This window comes from Fundulus heteroclitus, chromosome 9, assembly GCF_011125445.2.
Source record: "Fundulus heteroclitus isolate FHET01 chromosome 9, MU-UCD_Fhet_4.1, whole genome shotgun sequence".
NCBI classification, from domain to species: Eukaryota; Metazoa; Chordata; class Actinopteri; order Cyprinodontiformes; family Fundulidae; genus Fundulus; species Fundulus heteroclitus.
This window is the reverse complement of record NC_046369.1, coordinates 8,348,145-8,362,192: the sequence shown is the minus strand read 5'-3', so window position 1 is coordinate 8,362,192 and position 14,048 is coordinate 8,348,145. Positions and strand designations below refer to the sequence as shown.

The window sequence follows — 14,048 nt, the reverse complement described above, 5'->3', positions numbered from 1 at the left end:
GGGTCATATAATATCAAACGGGGAAAGTTTAAGGAAGTCCAGCCAATTTTGCCAATAAATTGATTGTTTGATCGCCTAATTTATCTTTATTAACCTTTATGTTTGGCCCCTTTAGACAAACTCAAATTAAATTCCTCTACCAGCAGGGGGCAGCAGCGCGTCACCCTAACCCCAGCCCGGAAGTAGACCTGAGAAGTTTTGAGTCCAACCCTAAAAACTGGCACAGAGGTCACAAATGTCAGTGAGGAAAACAAGTGACTCACAGCAGTCTTAGTTTTCCTCCACAGTTAATCCTGCGCACTGATTTTACCTCATGTCTGTTAGCCAGAGGTCATGAAGGGGACATGAAGGGGACACAGGAAGAATGGGAAGGAAGGTGTTCTGGGCCAAATGAGCCTGAACAAACCCTCCGCAGCTCCAAACAGGGCTGTGGCAGCATCATGCTGTGGGCAGGCCTCTCTTTAGCAGGAAGGGAGAAGCTAGTCAGAGATGATGAGAGGCAATAAATCCAGGGTGGCCTATTTTGTATATAAGAGGCACTATATCTCTCATTCAATAATATATGTATATCTCACATGTAAATACAAATGAGAATCTGTAGGATTCAGACTAATTTTCCATCCAATGTGACAATTGAGGGGGAAATAAATTAGGAGAAATTTCAGTTTATTGTTGTGAAAACTGGTAGAAATGTAACCTCAACATTTATGGACTTTAATCAGCTACTTTGCTCTGATTTATCACAGAAAATCCCAATGAAAAGTTACCATAGTTTGTGGCTGTAAAAAAATAAAATAAATAAAAAGTTGGGAGTGAAAATATTTCTGCAACACAATGCATCTGTGGTGTCTGGGATTTTGTTTATGTTGCTTAAATGTTTTCTATCTCCAAGCAGGAACAAAAAAAAAAAAAAAAAAAAAAGAAAAGAAAAAAAAGCTTTGGCTAATGTTTTTAGCCAATCATCGTGTGTAGATTTATTTGAAGTTTCTTCATCTAAAATAGGCTGGGTATTTTTTCTCTCTCTGTATTTAGGTGCAAACTAGCCGACACCAGCACGGTTCATCCTATACTTGCCAGATGAGACGGTAGGTTCTTCTTCTTTCCTGGTATCCAACAAGCAGCCACACGACTGCAGGTCCACTGGATGCCGAGTGGAGAAAAGGAAGATCTGAAAAGGTTGTGCAGGAAACACCCCACTGGGTAAAAGAGCCCCCCCGCCCACACTGATAAAGAGCCAGCAGCAGGCACAAAGCGCTCCATGACCGACTCCTGTGATAAAACTTCCTTTATTCACAATTAGAGATCTGTCGTTGTCATATTTACAAATACATGTTGCAAATAGTTACACCAAGAGACGTAGAGCAGAAGCACAGTTCAACACTGGTCTGAGCATCTCCGAAAAACTCTCTCCCCATATTAGAAATCACATAATAAACGCAGTGTAAAGGATTATAACAAGCTGGAGCTCCCTTACTGGCCGGAGGGACCAGTTTAGTTTTCAGTGGAATACTCTGAGGAGCCGACGAGCGCTCCCCTTGCTGTTAACGACACGGATGGGCCTACTAGCAACGGCGTACGCTCATCGGATATGGCAAGCCGGGAGGGCCGCTTACGGGCACCTTCTCAACCCGTCTTGTAAATAAATGCCATAAAATGAAATAGCTTAATGGGCGAGGACGAGCCGAAGGGCCGTGGGCGCAGGTTGGAGGTGGTCGGCCCGGTAATGGAACGGCGGACAAAGAGGCGTTCAATGACTGGGTTAGATGGTAATTACTCCTTGGACTCCAGCGGGCGTTCACTGCGCACGATTTAGAAGCAGCGTTCAGTAACTTTATACAAGTTTTCCTTTTCTTTCTGCTGCTCATGTGGCCTTTAAAAAGCCAACTTTTAGGCCTAAAACACAACATTCTGGAAGAGACCCTGCCTACCCAAGTTGAATTTTTACATCCCTTCTTTTAACGGACATGTAAAATAAGTGAAGGTATTTGACCCTGCTGGCTTGCCATAGTCTGAACATCTGGGATCTGCGTCTGGGTTAATGTTGCAGCGGCAAACGGACGACTGTGCAGCGTCCGCGCCTCGTTCTGCACGTCTAAACGAAGTCATGGCTGTAGGAGGCCTCCAAAGAACGTTGTGGGGTTACTCGACCGCTTCCTCTTTTCAGTTCATCAATCCTCTAAAACCCGCTTAGAGGAACAAATGGTGTGTTCTCTTAAAAACCAGCCCGGTTCAGATGCGACGGTAAAAACAATAAAAAGGGTGCTACCTTCTTGTGTGAAAACCAGACGAGGTTTGAAACCTCTTTGGAGCAAAGCTGTTTTTGTGTGGATGCTGTTCCCCCTTCTTTGCAGGTCTAAAGTTAAATTTTTTCTATCCCTGTGAATGATCTTCTTCCTTTAATAGTTTTGTTTGACTTGTTTACTGCGAGTTTTGACGCGCCGCTGTGACATCCCTGTCAGCCCGTTCTGGAAGCGTAACTCATGGACGGAATTATTGAAAAATCGGGCCGATCAAGTATTAAAATGAAAATAAAAAGTTACATTTTGATATCTTCGTGGCCTGAATTTGTTTCCATCTACCACGTTGCTTTTTATTCCCCTTTTTTTTCTTCATTACTGGAGACATTTATGAATTATCTGGACTCCTTTTGTGCATCAATGGAGCTCTAGTGCTTTAGCAATCAAGCCGGGACCCAATGGGAGCAGTTCAGGACTCAGTAGAGATGCAGTTTATCTTCTAGGGATTGGATGTTTTTCTCTTGATGGGTTAGAACAGCTCCAAAGCTGGAAAAACCCAGAGATAAGAAGTCATTTTTTAAAATTATGCACTTTTAAAGTCCATTAACGCACTCCGCAGCGTGTCCTTGGATGCCCTTTTGCAGAGTTTAATCCCAAAAAAATACATATCAACTAAAAAGTTATAGACTTTGATGCATAAACTTGGACAATTTTGTAATGATTTCATTTTTCTATTCATGATTACTGCATTCTTTAAAAAAAAAAAAAAAAAAAAAAACTACAGAACATTTCACCTTTGAAGGTTATAATCCTTAGAAGAAAAATCAACAACGGCAGGTCAGAACCTCAGCCAATAGCAGAAATGAAATCAACGATCGCTGCATCTCTAGTAATCGGTCCATGATGTCAAACATAAACAGGCTCAGACGTTTCTTCTTCTTTTGTTGTTAAATAAGATTTGAACAAATTTACACATGAAAACGGAAGAAAAAAAAAAGGGTTTGTAAAGAATCAAAAATATAATAATGCCATTTCGACTTATATGCTTTTTTTTTTTCTTACAAAAAACAGAAAAGAGCGGCTCTGCACTGGAGGAGAGGGGATTTAAAGATGGGTTTAAGACGGTGGAGCTCTGATGACGTAAGATTTTTTTTTTTTTTATAGGGGACGATTTGAATTTCTAAGCAACGGAGCGGGGTCCTGTCACGCACGAAGAAGAAAAAACAAGACCACCTAAACATGAGGTACATGAAACTACGTCGGCTCAAACCAAGAGAACGGCGTTACCGATCTTTTACAGAGAGCAACGGACCTCACGCAGCTTCTTCCAGCCATCCAGAGGAAATAAAACAGCTTCAGACATATTTGGTTGTCCCCCCCCCCTCTGTTAGATCAGAGCTGGCAACAACCACATTAACGCGCCGTCGCATGCGGATGAGGGTCAAATGCAGCTGCGTCTGTGGCGGAGAGGGCTGCGCGCACTCATTTCACAGATTTGCTTACAAGAACTTCCGGATTAGCGACGGCCAGCGTGCACCGACGTTAATCCACTGAGCATTTGGGTCAGATTAGATCAAATTTCATTGAGGGACACTTGCTTGAGCTTTTAAACATTTTACTTTAAAAAAAAAAAAAAAAAAAAAAAAAGGCACAAACTACGATTTTCTGGTAAATCACTTGGATGTAAAATCAAAGCATCTCTCTCTTTCTCTCTCCCCCATCCCTCCTTTTTTCACCGTAAATCAACAATTTTCAGCCATAAACAGATGTGATCTTTGACTCTTCCTACATCAGTCTTTATTTTCTTAATTGGTAAATTTAAACCTAAGTTGTTTGCGCTGTAATTGTTTTCTTTCCCAAAAAAAAAGTGCAATAAAAATGAAAGAGCTTAATATGTCTGCCTTCGCCCCATTCTTCCACAGTACCTGAGGCCAGTGACTGTGCTACAAAGACGACGTCGAAGGACGAAAAAGAAAACCAGGGAGCAAAGAGCAGAGGAGAAACGACAGAGAACGAAGCGTTGAGTGCAGGGTCTGAAAACTGAGGATTCACTTACGAAAAACAAAAAAAAAAAAAAAGGAGGAAAATAAAATACATAAAAATCAGATTCGGTCTTGAAGATGAAATGCTTCCTGTGTCTCTCAGATCGAACATCAGCATAATTCACCCTCCTTTTACCTTGATCCCAAAAATACACACCAGAAAAGAAAAAAAAAAGAAAATTATTTCCTACGGAGCAGATTTCTTTCACTTTAACCACCTGAAAGCTTTCCCCTGATCCTGATCAACAGCCGATCCAGCAAATCACCTTCTGCATGGAATCTAGAATACAACAACTGCTTCAAACAGCATCTTTTTTCTTTTTCTTTTTTTTCTCCTTTTTTTTTTTTATATATTCACGCCACTGTATTCGAGTTTCATTGTTACAGCTTTTATACGTTTTTCCTCGAGCCCCCGGCTGTAATGCAGGTATGTTTAGAATTCGTCCGTCAAAGAATCAAAAGTCTCTTGTAGAGTCAGTAGGACTGCGACATTCCTTCAACTCGGCAGGAGCCGTGGGGAGCGCTGGGAACGAGGGGGGGATACATGGTGGCGGGGTGGGAGGACCAGGTAGGGAGGGGGAAGGGATTTGGGGCGTGGGGGCGGGGCTTTTGTGTAGTTTCCTCCATTTAAAACTTGACAGTGACCACAATGTTTCAAGTTGTCTCCATCGTCTTCCTTCACTTGTGCCTCTGGAGAGCTTTCCTCTTTCTCCTTTTGAAGAAACAACAGCACCTGCAGGGAGACGCTTCAGATTAGACTAAACAGGAATCAAACCAACTTTCCCTTTTTCTGCACTAAATAAATGAGCCTGGACGGCTTCTCATCTAAAACACTTAGAATAAACAACCCTGCAGGTTTGTTTTATTCTACCTGGAAAACAGATTTGTTCTACTTGTAAGGAAAGGAGGTATGCAGTAGGGCTGGGCGATAAAACGATTTAATCGATTAATTCGAATTTACAATTCTTTAAGATTTCATTTTTGGTAAATCTGGATTTTATTTTGCCAATACACTGATTGGGTTTCCATGAAGAGAACAGCATGTGATGCTGAATATGTTTAGGCAAAATTATTGTCAAAATATTGTTAAGTGAAAACTTTATTTACCATAATGAGGTACTTCATTTACTTGTTTACTTTTTTTTTTAACTTAGTTCGAAGTTCACAAGTGCAGTGAAGCCTGTTCTTAGCTTAATGTGTAATACCACTAGCAACAAATGTTTTATTATATTTTCATTGTTTATAATGGCACGGCTGCCATCTTGTTTTACAAGCATGTTTCACAGCTTGTTTTTAGTTGCACTTTGAATTCAGGTCAACTCCCTGACGAAATGCTTGACATAAAAAGCAAGGTTTTAAAATAATTTCTTTAATTTCTTTTTATGAAACAAAAAGGAGGGGGAAAAAAAAATTCGATTAATCAGATTTGGTATGATAAAATCGGAGATTTATTTTTTAATCCATATCGCCCAGCCCTATTATGCAGTGTCCCTAGACTGAATTATCTTAAACAGATTACTCTAGACGCAGTTTGTGAAACTTTACTCTGTGAGAAATCAAAACAATGATTGGTGTAATAACTGTTTTAGCACATCAAAAATAACAGTTTAAAACATTTTGGGCATCCAGCTGAGCTGCCAGGTGTGAGCACAGCGGCCCAGAGAGGACCAGAAACATTAGAAATGACGTCTTTTCTTACTTGGTTTCGTCAACCACGTCAACCTCAGTGGGAGCGGTGATGGGAGCGTTGGAGTGTCCGGCTGTGGGATCGTCCGTGTTCAGCTCGCCGTTCGTTGAGCTCATCACCTGCGGCGTTAAGAAAAGGGCCGTCAGACAGCTCACAGACGACAAAAACGAGGGGGGGGGGGGGGGGGGGGTCAACGTTAACAATGTACAACTGAAGGCATGGACACGCTCACATAAGGGCAATCTAACCTGGCCTGAAGCGCTAAAGCAACACCGCAGACGTTTATTGGGCCCTTTAATGTCCTGAACAGTAAGGCTGGCTCATTTTCTCCCTGTTCATCGTCTCTAAAGGGAAACTCTCTGAACGGTAGGAGCAGCTCGTTGCAGGTTCAGCGTCACCTGATGCTGCGTTAGAAAAAGGAGCCTATTTATGGCTGGAATGAAGACGGGGAAGACGAGATAAACCGGTTTGGACTCGGCGCGTCAACACAGACGCCGATGCAAATGTGCCCTTTAAGGCCTGCAGTTCTACTGACGGACACCGGGGGGCGTGTTTGTCCCACATTAATTATGGAGACTGAGGACTTCTGGGAAAAAAAACACAACAGGACCTTTGTGGGAACAGCAAAAACGCAGAAATGTTTCAGCCGCTTGTTCTTTTTGTCACTTTTACAAGAAAAATCACACAAAACAAAATGTACTCGTCTGCTCCATGAGTTTTAGTCTGGAATCGTTTAATAATGTTTTACTAATAAAAAAAAAGGTCATTAGGTGCATCTCCAATTTGAAAATTCCTGAATTTATTTTAGTTCTTGAATTAAAAAAGTGAAACCTATTACACACAGTAGCACGTTCTCTTTGCATTCGTTCCTGCTCATGTAACGGTTCAGGCTTACGGCTGATGGAAAATTCAGTTAAGAAAATTACAATGTTGCACAGTACTGTTTTAAAAACAGATCTTTTTGTTCAGAAACGTCAGCCTGCTGTAAATTATGTCTGTGTACGCTTACTTCTAGTTGCCTAAGCGAAGGTATGGCAGCTTTATCAGCGCCAAGGCTGGACCACAATCTGTACAACATGTAATTATCTCATTTGCTTTTGGGAGTAATAAAATACTCTTACATGCAAAGCTCCGACTATGGACCCTGAGGAACAGTCCAGAAGCTTCTCATCTTAACCCAGGTGAAGTACTTCTGAACACAAGGACTGGGTACATCTGTCTGGGGTGATCTGTGGCAGTCCGGGCACTGGGAACCCCCCTCTGTGTTATAAAGGCCCTGCTTCATAATCCTTTCAAGGCTGCTTTTCCTTCCACTAAACTTTCCATGACACCCTCTGAGTGGATAGTCAGAAAAGGCTTTTTAGTGGAGCGTGTCGAAGCTTCAAAACCTGAAATATTTCCCTGCTACGTGTGTAACGCATCGACACGAGTTTCACTTTTTAAGTCTGAAGTCTTTAAAATCGTCTCTTCGGCGACGTTCCGTTTAAACGAGACGCGCCGGTGCGTCGTGAGGTCGGGGCGTCGCTGGATGTCATCCTGGCGTGGCTTTCGCCACGAGCTGCCTAGAAAGCGGGGGAGCCTTTCGTTGAGCAATGAGAGCCACATGCAGAACACGCCGGGTTTTTCAAAAGACTTCGATTCAAAAGACACATGCAACACAGAGAGCGTCTAGCAGGCAAGCGACGTGGGCTCAGTGAGAAGCGGGGAGGGGGGAAAGTCTGTCACAAAATCACATGCAGTCAAGCATTAGCCATCAGAGCAGCAGCAGCGGTACCTGAACAGAGCCCCCCAGCCGCTCAGCTGTGAGGTGCGACCCCACAGTCTCCTTATTGGTCACCGGGGTGGGCTGAGACTCACTTCCTTTGGGCTCAGGTGACTTGATACAAAGCAGAAAAGGTTTGAGGCAGGTGGGCAGGAAGTGGTGAGAAAAAAGGGGGGGAGGGGGGGAGGGTTGCAGGTGAGGTGAGGAGGAGGCGATGTGGTGGGAGGGGGTGAGGGAGCAGGTGTGTGGGGGGTGGGGTGGGGGGGTAACACGGAGGAAAGGGGAGTAAATGAAAAAAGAAACAAAAAAAAAAAATTAAAGAAGACGTCTTCCAAGCAGAAGCAGGCTTGTTAAGACAAACTATGTTAATAGAGGAGTAAAAGGGAAGCAAAAATTTATTTTGAAGCATACAAATAAACTCATGCAGTCAAAGTAAAAGAACACAGCCTGGATCGTCTGGCCTAGAACGTGATTTCCCAGAAAACACAGACAGCAATCAGTCTTCTCAGGCGGCACCATTGCTCGTGCTCCAGCATTTTCCCCTCATCTGAACTCGACCCTTTTCCTCCTCCTGACGGGTCTTTGCTAAGAATGTGGATATTTACTACAACACTGCAAAAACAGAACTAAACATAAGTGACATTTTCTTGAAATTAGTGTATTTGTCCTTGATTTGAGCAGGTAAATAAACTTATCTGCCAATGGAATGAGTAATTTTACCCCTAGAATAAGATAGTTAAATATAATGCACTTGAAATAAGATGATGGAGATGAGTTGTTCCTGTTTTAAGTGCATAAATCTTATTCCATTGGCAGATAATCCTATTTACCTGCTCAAATCAAGGGCAAATACACACATTTCAAGACATTTTCACTTATTTTTATTTATGTTTTTGCAGTGAAAGTCCGCTCCGACTGGGATGTAACGGCGTTTCTGAGTCATGGCCAATGTGCACGGTACAGTAGGAGGTGCTTAGCCAGCATTAAAAGATGGCCCGTTGTTTCCAAGCCAATCACATTAAATGGGGGGAGGGGGGGGGGGGGGGGGGGGGGGGGGGCTACGGTCCACTGTAATAAGTCAGTCATAAAATGAAATGCACTCCTCGACGGCGTTGCGGTAAACGATGAGTCAGACTCAACAAGGACAACAACCTTATCTGTGGCATTATTTATGACAATCGGGCATCATTTATGGACGTTTTGTGCATAATAAATCTCACAAATTATTCCTCGCCTACGCAGAAAAAGAGGCTCGGATTGCATGCTGACGTTAAAAAAAAAAAAAAAAAAAAAAACACAGCTGTACACTTCGTCACACACTAAGCATGTGGTTAGTCATCGCTGGTATGAACAATGCCGTTTGCATTGTCAACTCATGCATGCGATGACGGCTGCTTAAGAGTGGAGACGTACAGCGCCTAGCACGACGTATTCAAACTCTGAACCCTCACGGCGTTTTGTCCCGTTCCGACCACAAGCCTTCAGCGTATTTTACTGGGATCCTATGTGAAACAACGACACGGAGGCAGGGAGCTTAGCTTAGCTGTGAGAATCTGTCAGTGAGACAACTATTAGTCCTGGACTCCAGAAATCTGGCCTCCATGGCAGGAACAACAACAAAAAGCCACTAATAATAAAAAAATTTTAAGTCCTGCTTGTTGTTTGCCACAATCAGACAGCATCTGGAATGGATCTCCAAGACCACGGCAGATATTTTTAATACCTTTAAACAAAAGATTGTAGCAGAAAAGCAACTAGAGCGGTGGCGTCTACATGATCCTGAACGCACCATCTACAGTAGAGCGCTGGAGTCTGAAACCCTCGTTGTGATCGAAGCGAGTTCAGAACCAGAACGGCTCAGTTAAAGTCCAGAGCGCCGTCTAAGTGAGAACCCGGGTTGAAACCTGGCAAATCGGCCCTGAATGAGCTAAACAACAACAACAACAACAACAACAACGAGCAAATCGTCTGCCGTAGCTGCAGTGAATAGGGGCCGAACAGAAAACGCACGGCCTCCTTACATTTTTCCTTTAACCGACCAGTTTTAAAAGCCATGTACGTTTTTCCTTCCACTAAGCGCACAAACCTGCGGTTGTAGCATGGCAGAAGGTGGAAAGGTTTACGAGGTATAAATAGGACATTTAGGACGCCATAAATGATGCCGCGCTTCCCTCGTGACGGTGCAGATCTACAGTTTGCCCGTTTCAGCATCGTCTTATCTTTTTTGTCTTAAGGCCGCTTGTCTGATAAGGACTTTGAAAAGCAAATGGAGGTGAGAACAAGTGAGCGGTCTGCCGCCACAGATGCCGTCCCGACTACGTAGGAAGGTGTGGCGGAGGGAGCTGAAGGCCTCACCTGGTTTTTGTTCTGCTGTTGTGCTTTGTCTCTGCTGCTGTGCTGCTGGGTCGTGTCGCTGGGGATCGGGCCGATCGGTGTGGGCTGTATGCGACAGAAGCGCCGCGTTAGAGTTGAAATCTAAGCTACTAAAATAAAAATTAAAAAAAAACAAAAGAAGCAGCTGCGGCACTCACGAGAGATTTGCCGACCCAGTCGTACTCGTAGTCGAAGACGTAGCCGTTTCTGTCGAACAGGTCGGTGAAGAGCTTCCGCAGGTAGTCGTAATCTGGCTTCTCAAAGAAGTCCAGCCTCCTCACGTAGCGCAGGTAGGTGGCCATCTCTTCTGTTGCAAAACAACACGGCGGCCAATGAGAACGCACCAAAAACACCGAGACGAGCTGCCATACGGGAAGGAGGAAACTCGTACTCACCAGGGAAGCTCTCACAAAGCACCTCGATCGGGGTGGCTCGTTTGGTGTCGCCGATCTTCTGATATCGCTCTTTCAAAGTGTCCGCCTTGAGTAAAGAGAAGTCATTTATGATAAACATTCAAACGTGAAACCCAGTGGTTTAAAAATGAACACACATGACGAGCGCATTTGTTTAATCCTTGGCTCTCGACTTCACGGTTTTCCCAGGGACATTTATAGCGCTTAAGCCTTGTTTGCATAAATCTGACACGACACTAGATTTAAAAGTGATTCCTTAATACGTCACTGGCAGCAGCAGTGATGTCGAAAATAAATACTTGATACACATTTCTCCAACATTTCGATTAGCATTTCATGCTTCATAAGTGGGCGAAACTGCAGCATGGATACAGGTGTTAAGTTGAGGGGATGTGAGCTGCATATTCACCAAACAGTGATGCTTTATAGAAATGTTAAGACAGGGATCAACCCAATAAAGAGGGTTCCTAGTAGGGTTGTTACAATACATTCATCCACATTGATTTATCGAATAAATGATTAACAACTCAATATAAAAATATCAAGCCATATTGTCGTTTTTAAGATACTTCATTTTGAAATTCGCAAGGCATGAGACTAAAGTGAACAGGTGATCCGTCATTAAATATTATTAATTAAAATGAGAAGAAAGCCGTTTTTTTATTAAAATGCCTGCTTAAAAATAAAATGGTCAAATCACATTTTTTGTGTGAATATCAATGTAATTTAGTTAGTTAGATGGGCAAATTAACTGCATCGTATTAAACGCGTCTAACGGAAATTGTAACACCTTATTATACATATTAGTTTTTTAATAGAATTTGAATTTGTTATATTGGCAAATATCGTACTGGCATCCAAACAAATCAATATAACATTGTATCCTGATAAAGTTGGTGATCTACACCCCTAGACATTGTAGAAATTGTGAAGCTGGATGGATGGATGTAAAATGTCTAATTGGCACAAGATGGATGGATGGATGGAAGGAAAATGTCTAATTGGCACAAGATGGATGGATGGAAAATGTTTTATTGGCATAAGATGGATGGATGGATGGATGGATGGATGGATGGATGGATTTAAAATGCCTAATTGGCACATGACGGATGGATGTAAAATATCTAATTGGCACATGATGGATGGATGGATGGATGGATGGATGGATGGATGTAAAATATCTAATTGGCCAGGCATATCCATGTATCATGTATCGACTAACTGCACGGATGAAGAATCTGATGGAAGCTTAAACGGATGGATAGACTGATACTGCTGTGGATGGATGGTTAGAAATATAAACGGACGAACAAGCAGACAGCTGATGGATGGATTGGATGTCCCCGTGCTGCATTTTATGGTTTCGTACCCATTCTGACCTGGAAGACGCCCCCAATGCAAACTGTTCCAGGCGGCGCAGGAACCTGAGCTAAAGTCTAAGGAAACGAGTCGCTTTATTTCCTTCGTAACGTTCTAGCGTTGAATCCTGGGCTTTTAAACACACAACAGCACAGAGGATTGTTCTGGCCTGAGCCATGCGACATCCCCCACACTACATCCCTCACATTCATCCACCAAGAGCTCCCACCCACACAGCAACTGTTCACATGTCTTTTCTTCTCGTCTATTCTTTGATATCCATGCCTTCAGAAAGCCACGCATGCCTGCTGCCTGCTCTAACCTACTGTTCAGGCACTTGTGCTCTCGGCCTTTAATAGTGCCTTGGGCTCTTTCAGCGACTAAAGTGTACATCTAGTGGGGAAGTTTGTTTGCGGTTATGCAACAAAAGAAAATGACATGAGTCATAACTCATAATAAAAATTTGGCCTGTAAGGACAGCAACAATTCAGGCCAGTTCTACATTCAATATTCAAAGATTAGATGGGGAGTAAATGTTTTATCTTTTGCATTTCTAGTTGCGCCTTTGTTTGCCTGGGTCCACTAAACCTTTAGCGAGCATCAGTCATCGTTTTCTAGCTGCTGAATAATGTTTCAGCAGCTTTCTATTTGAACCTTCTGCCTTTTTAATGTCTTGAAAACCCATCAGCTTTTCAAGAAGGTGCCATCACAAATAATCAGGTTGTGAATTTCTGCTTAGGGATAAGAAGGAAAAATTAAACAGAAGCCTTTTTGTTGCATCAATCAGACTTTGCAAAATTCCACATCTGGGGCATTTAGAGCTCATTTGTGAAAGATCTCTAAACTTTTCATCGGTTTTGCACAGAAAATCCTCTTCTCTCTCTACCTGCCTTTATTAATCTAAATGACTGCAGAAAATCTAAGCAAACAAAAGTTTTTTCTGAATACGTGTACTGAATCACGGTTTCAGTCAGAATATCCTCATTGGTATTTAAACACGAACAATGTAAAAAGATTTTTTTTAATGCAATTCAAAAACTTTTATATATACAATGAAATAAAGTACAAAGCTTGGAAATTAAAACATATACCTTTAATGTGTATTGAGATTAACTTCCTACAGAAAATTTCCCTGTAAGGTTTTAATCTATAAACATTTAATTTATTGTCTATAATTAAAACTAATGATGGCGTTTGGCTAAAGATCACAGCATCTCATCCAGTGTCTGATTGCTGGTTTTTGTAAACATATGACCTGCTCTTAATGATTTTAGCCCACTACAAATTCTCTTGTAGAACTATAATATAAGCAGAGCACTGATTTATTTTTATTTTATTTTTTAAATCGCCATCATGGCAGCTGTGATCATTATTAATATTGGGAGCCGAGGCAACAATCACACGACAAGTGTGAGAAAGAGCGGCTTTAAAAACAGGATTTTACTTCTTTACTTCTTATGCTGCGTTTGCAGTTAGTGTAGTTAGCAAAGTTAGCAATACAGAAGCAGCAGACTCTCTATATGTTGCCTAACGAATGTAGAGCCTAACCTTAACTCAATTTACTAAAATTCCAAAAAAAGTTAAAAAACAAAGCAACTGGACTTGTTTTCCTTAGTTGAAGATGTTTCGCTTCCTCTCCAGGAAGGTTCAATCTGCTGCCTTAATGACTTTAACGACCGCCCATTACTAAGGGGTGGACCTGTTTCGGTTGAATTTGCATGTTATCTAAGCCATTACAAAGCCTTTGTTAGGCAGCAGTATAAAGCTTGGTACTCCACATTACTCCAGACTTTTTGAATAGAGAAAGCTTCCTGGAGAGGAAACAAAACTTCTTCAACTACGGAAAACAAGTCCAGTTGCTTTGTTTTTTTACTTTTTTTGGAACGACCATGACCTGGATGACTGAGAATCTTCACCAGCAATTTACTAAAATGCATCCAACATTTGATCGAAAGCTCAAAAAGACGAAACGGCGTAAATTTACTATACTTCACTAAGCCTTCCTGTGATCTGATCAAAGCCTTCATCTCTCTTCAGTTCTCTTAGCTCGAATGAACCACCTCTGACTTCAATTTAAACACCTTACTGATACAGAAAATGGCCAACTTTGAGTTATCGCTCAGTGCCAACAGCCACAGGGAAGCGATGTCAGGGAATCTGGTAACGCTTCAGCAG

The 14,048-nt window shown here is 42.2% G+C and overlaps 1 protein-coding gene across 6 annotated transcripts in view; it reads right to left on the bottom strand.

Annotated features, from left to right (window-relative positions):
• Positions 1-1,267: 1,267 nt before the first annotated feature.
• csnk1g2b (casein kinase 1, gamma 2b) overlaps positions 1,268-14,048 on the bottom strand; it is a 47,396-nt gene continuing 34,615 nt past the window's right edge. For 3 of the 6 annotated variants that reach the window (XM_036140955.1, XM_036140956.1, XM_036140957.1), the window contains exons 7-12: positions 10,497-10,581; positions 10,260-10,408; positions 10,084-10,167; positions 7,741-7,842; positions 5,979-6,085; positions 1,268-5,012 (exon numbers count right to left, since the gene is read on the bottom strand). In XM_036140955.1, the coding sequence (XP_035996848.1) occupies positions 4,958-5,012; positions 5,979-6,085; positions 7,741-7,842; positions 10,084-10,167; positions 10,260-10,408; positions 10,497-10,581 (582 nt within the window). In that variant the 3' untranslated portion in view covers positions 1,268-4,957. The remainder of the gene's footprint in view (positions 5,013-5,978; positions 6,086-7,740; positions 7,843-10,083; positions 10,168-10,259; positions 10,409-10,496; positions 10,582-14,048) is intronic. The other 3 variants (XM_036140958.1, XM_036140959.1, XM_036140960.1) reach the window with 3 other exon arrangements.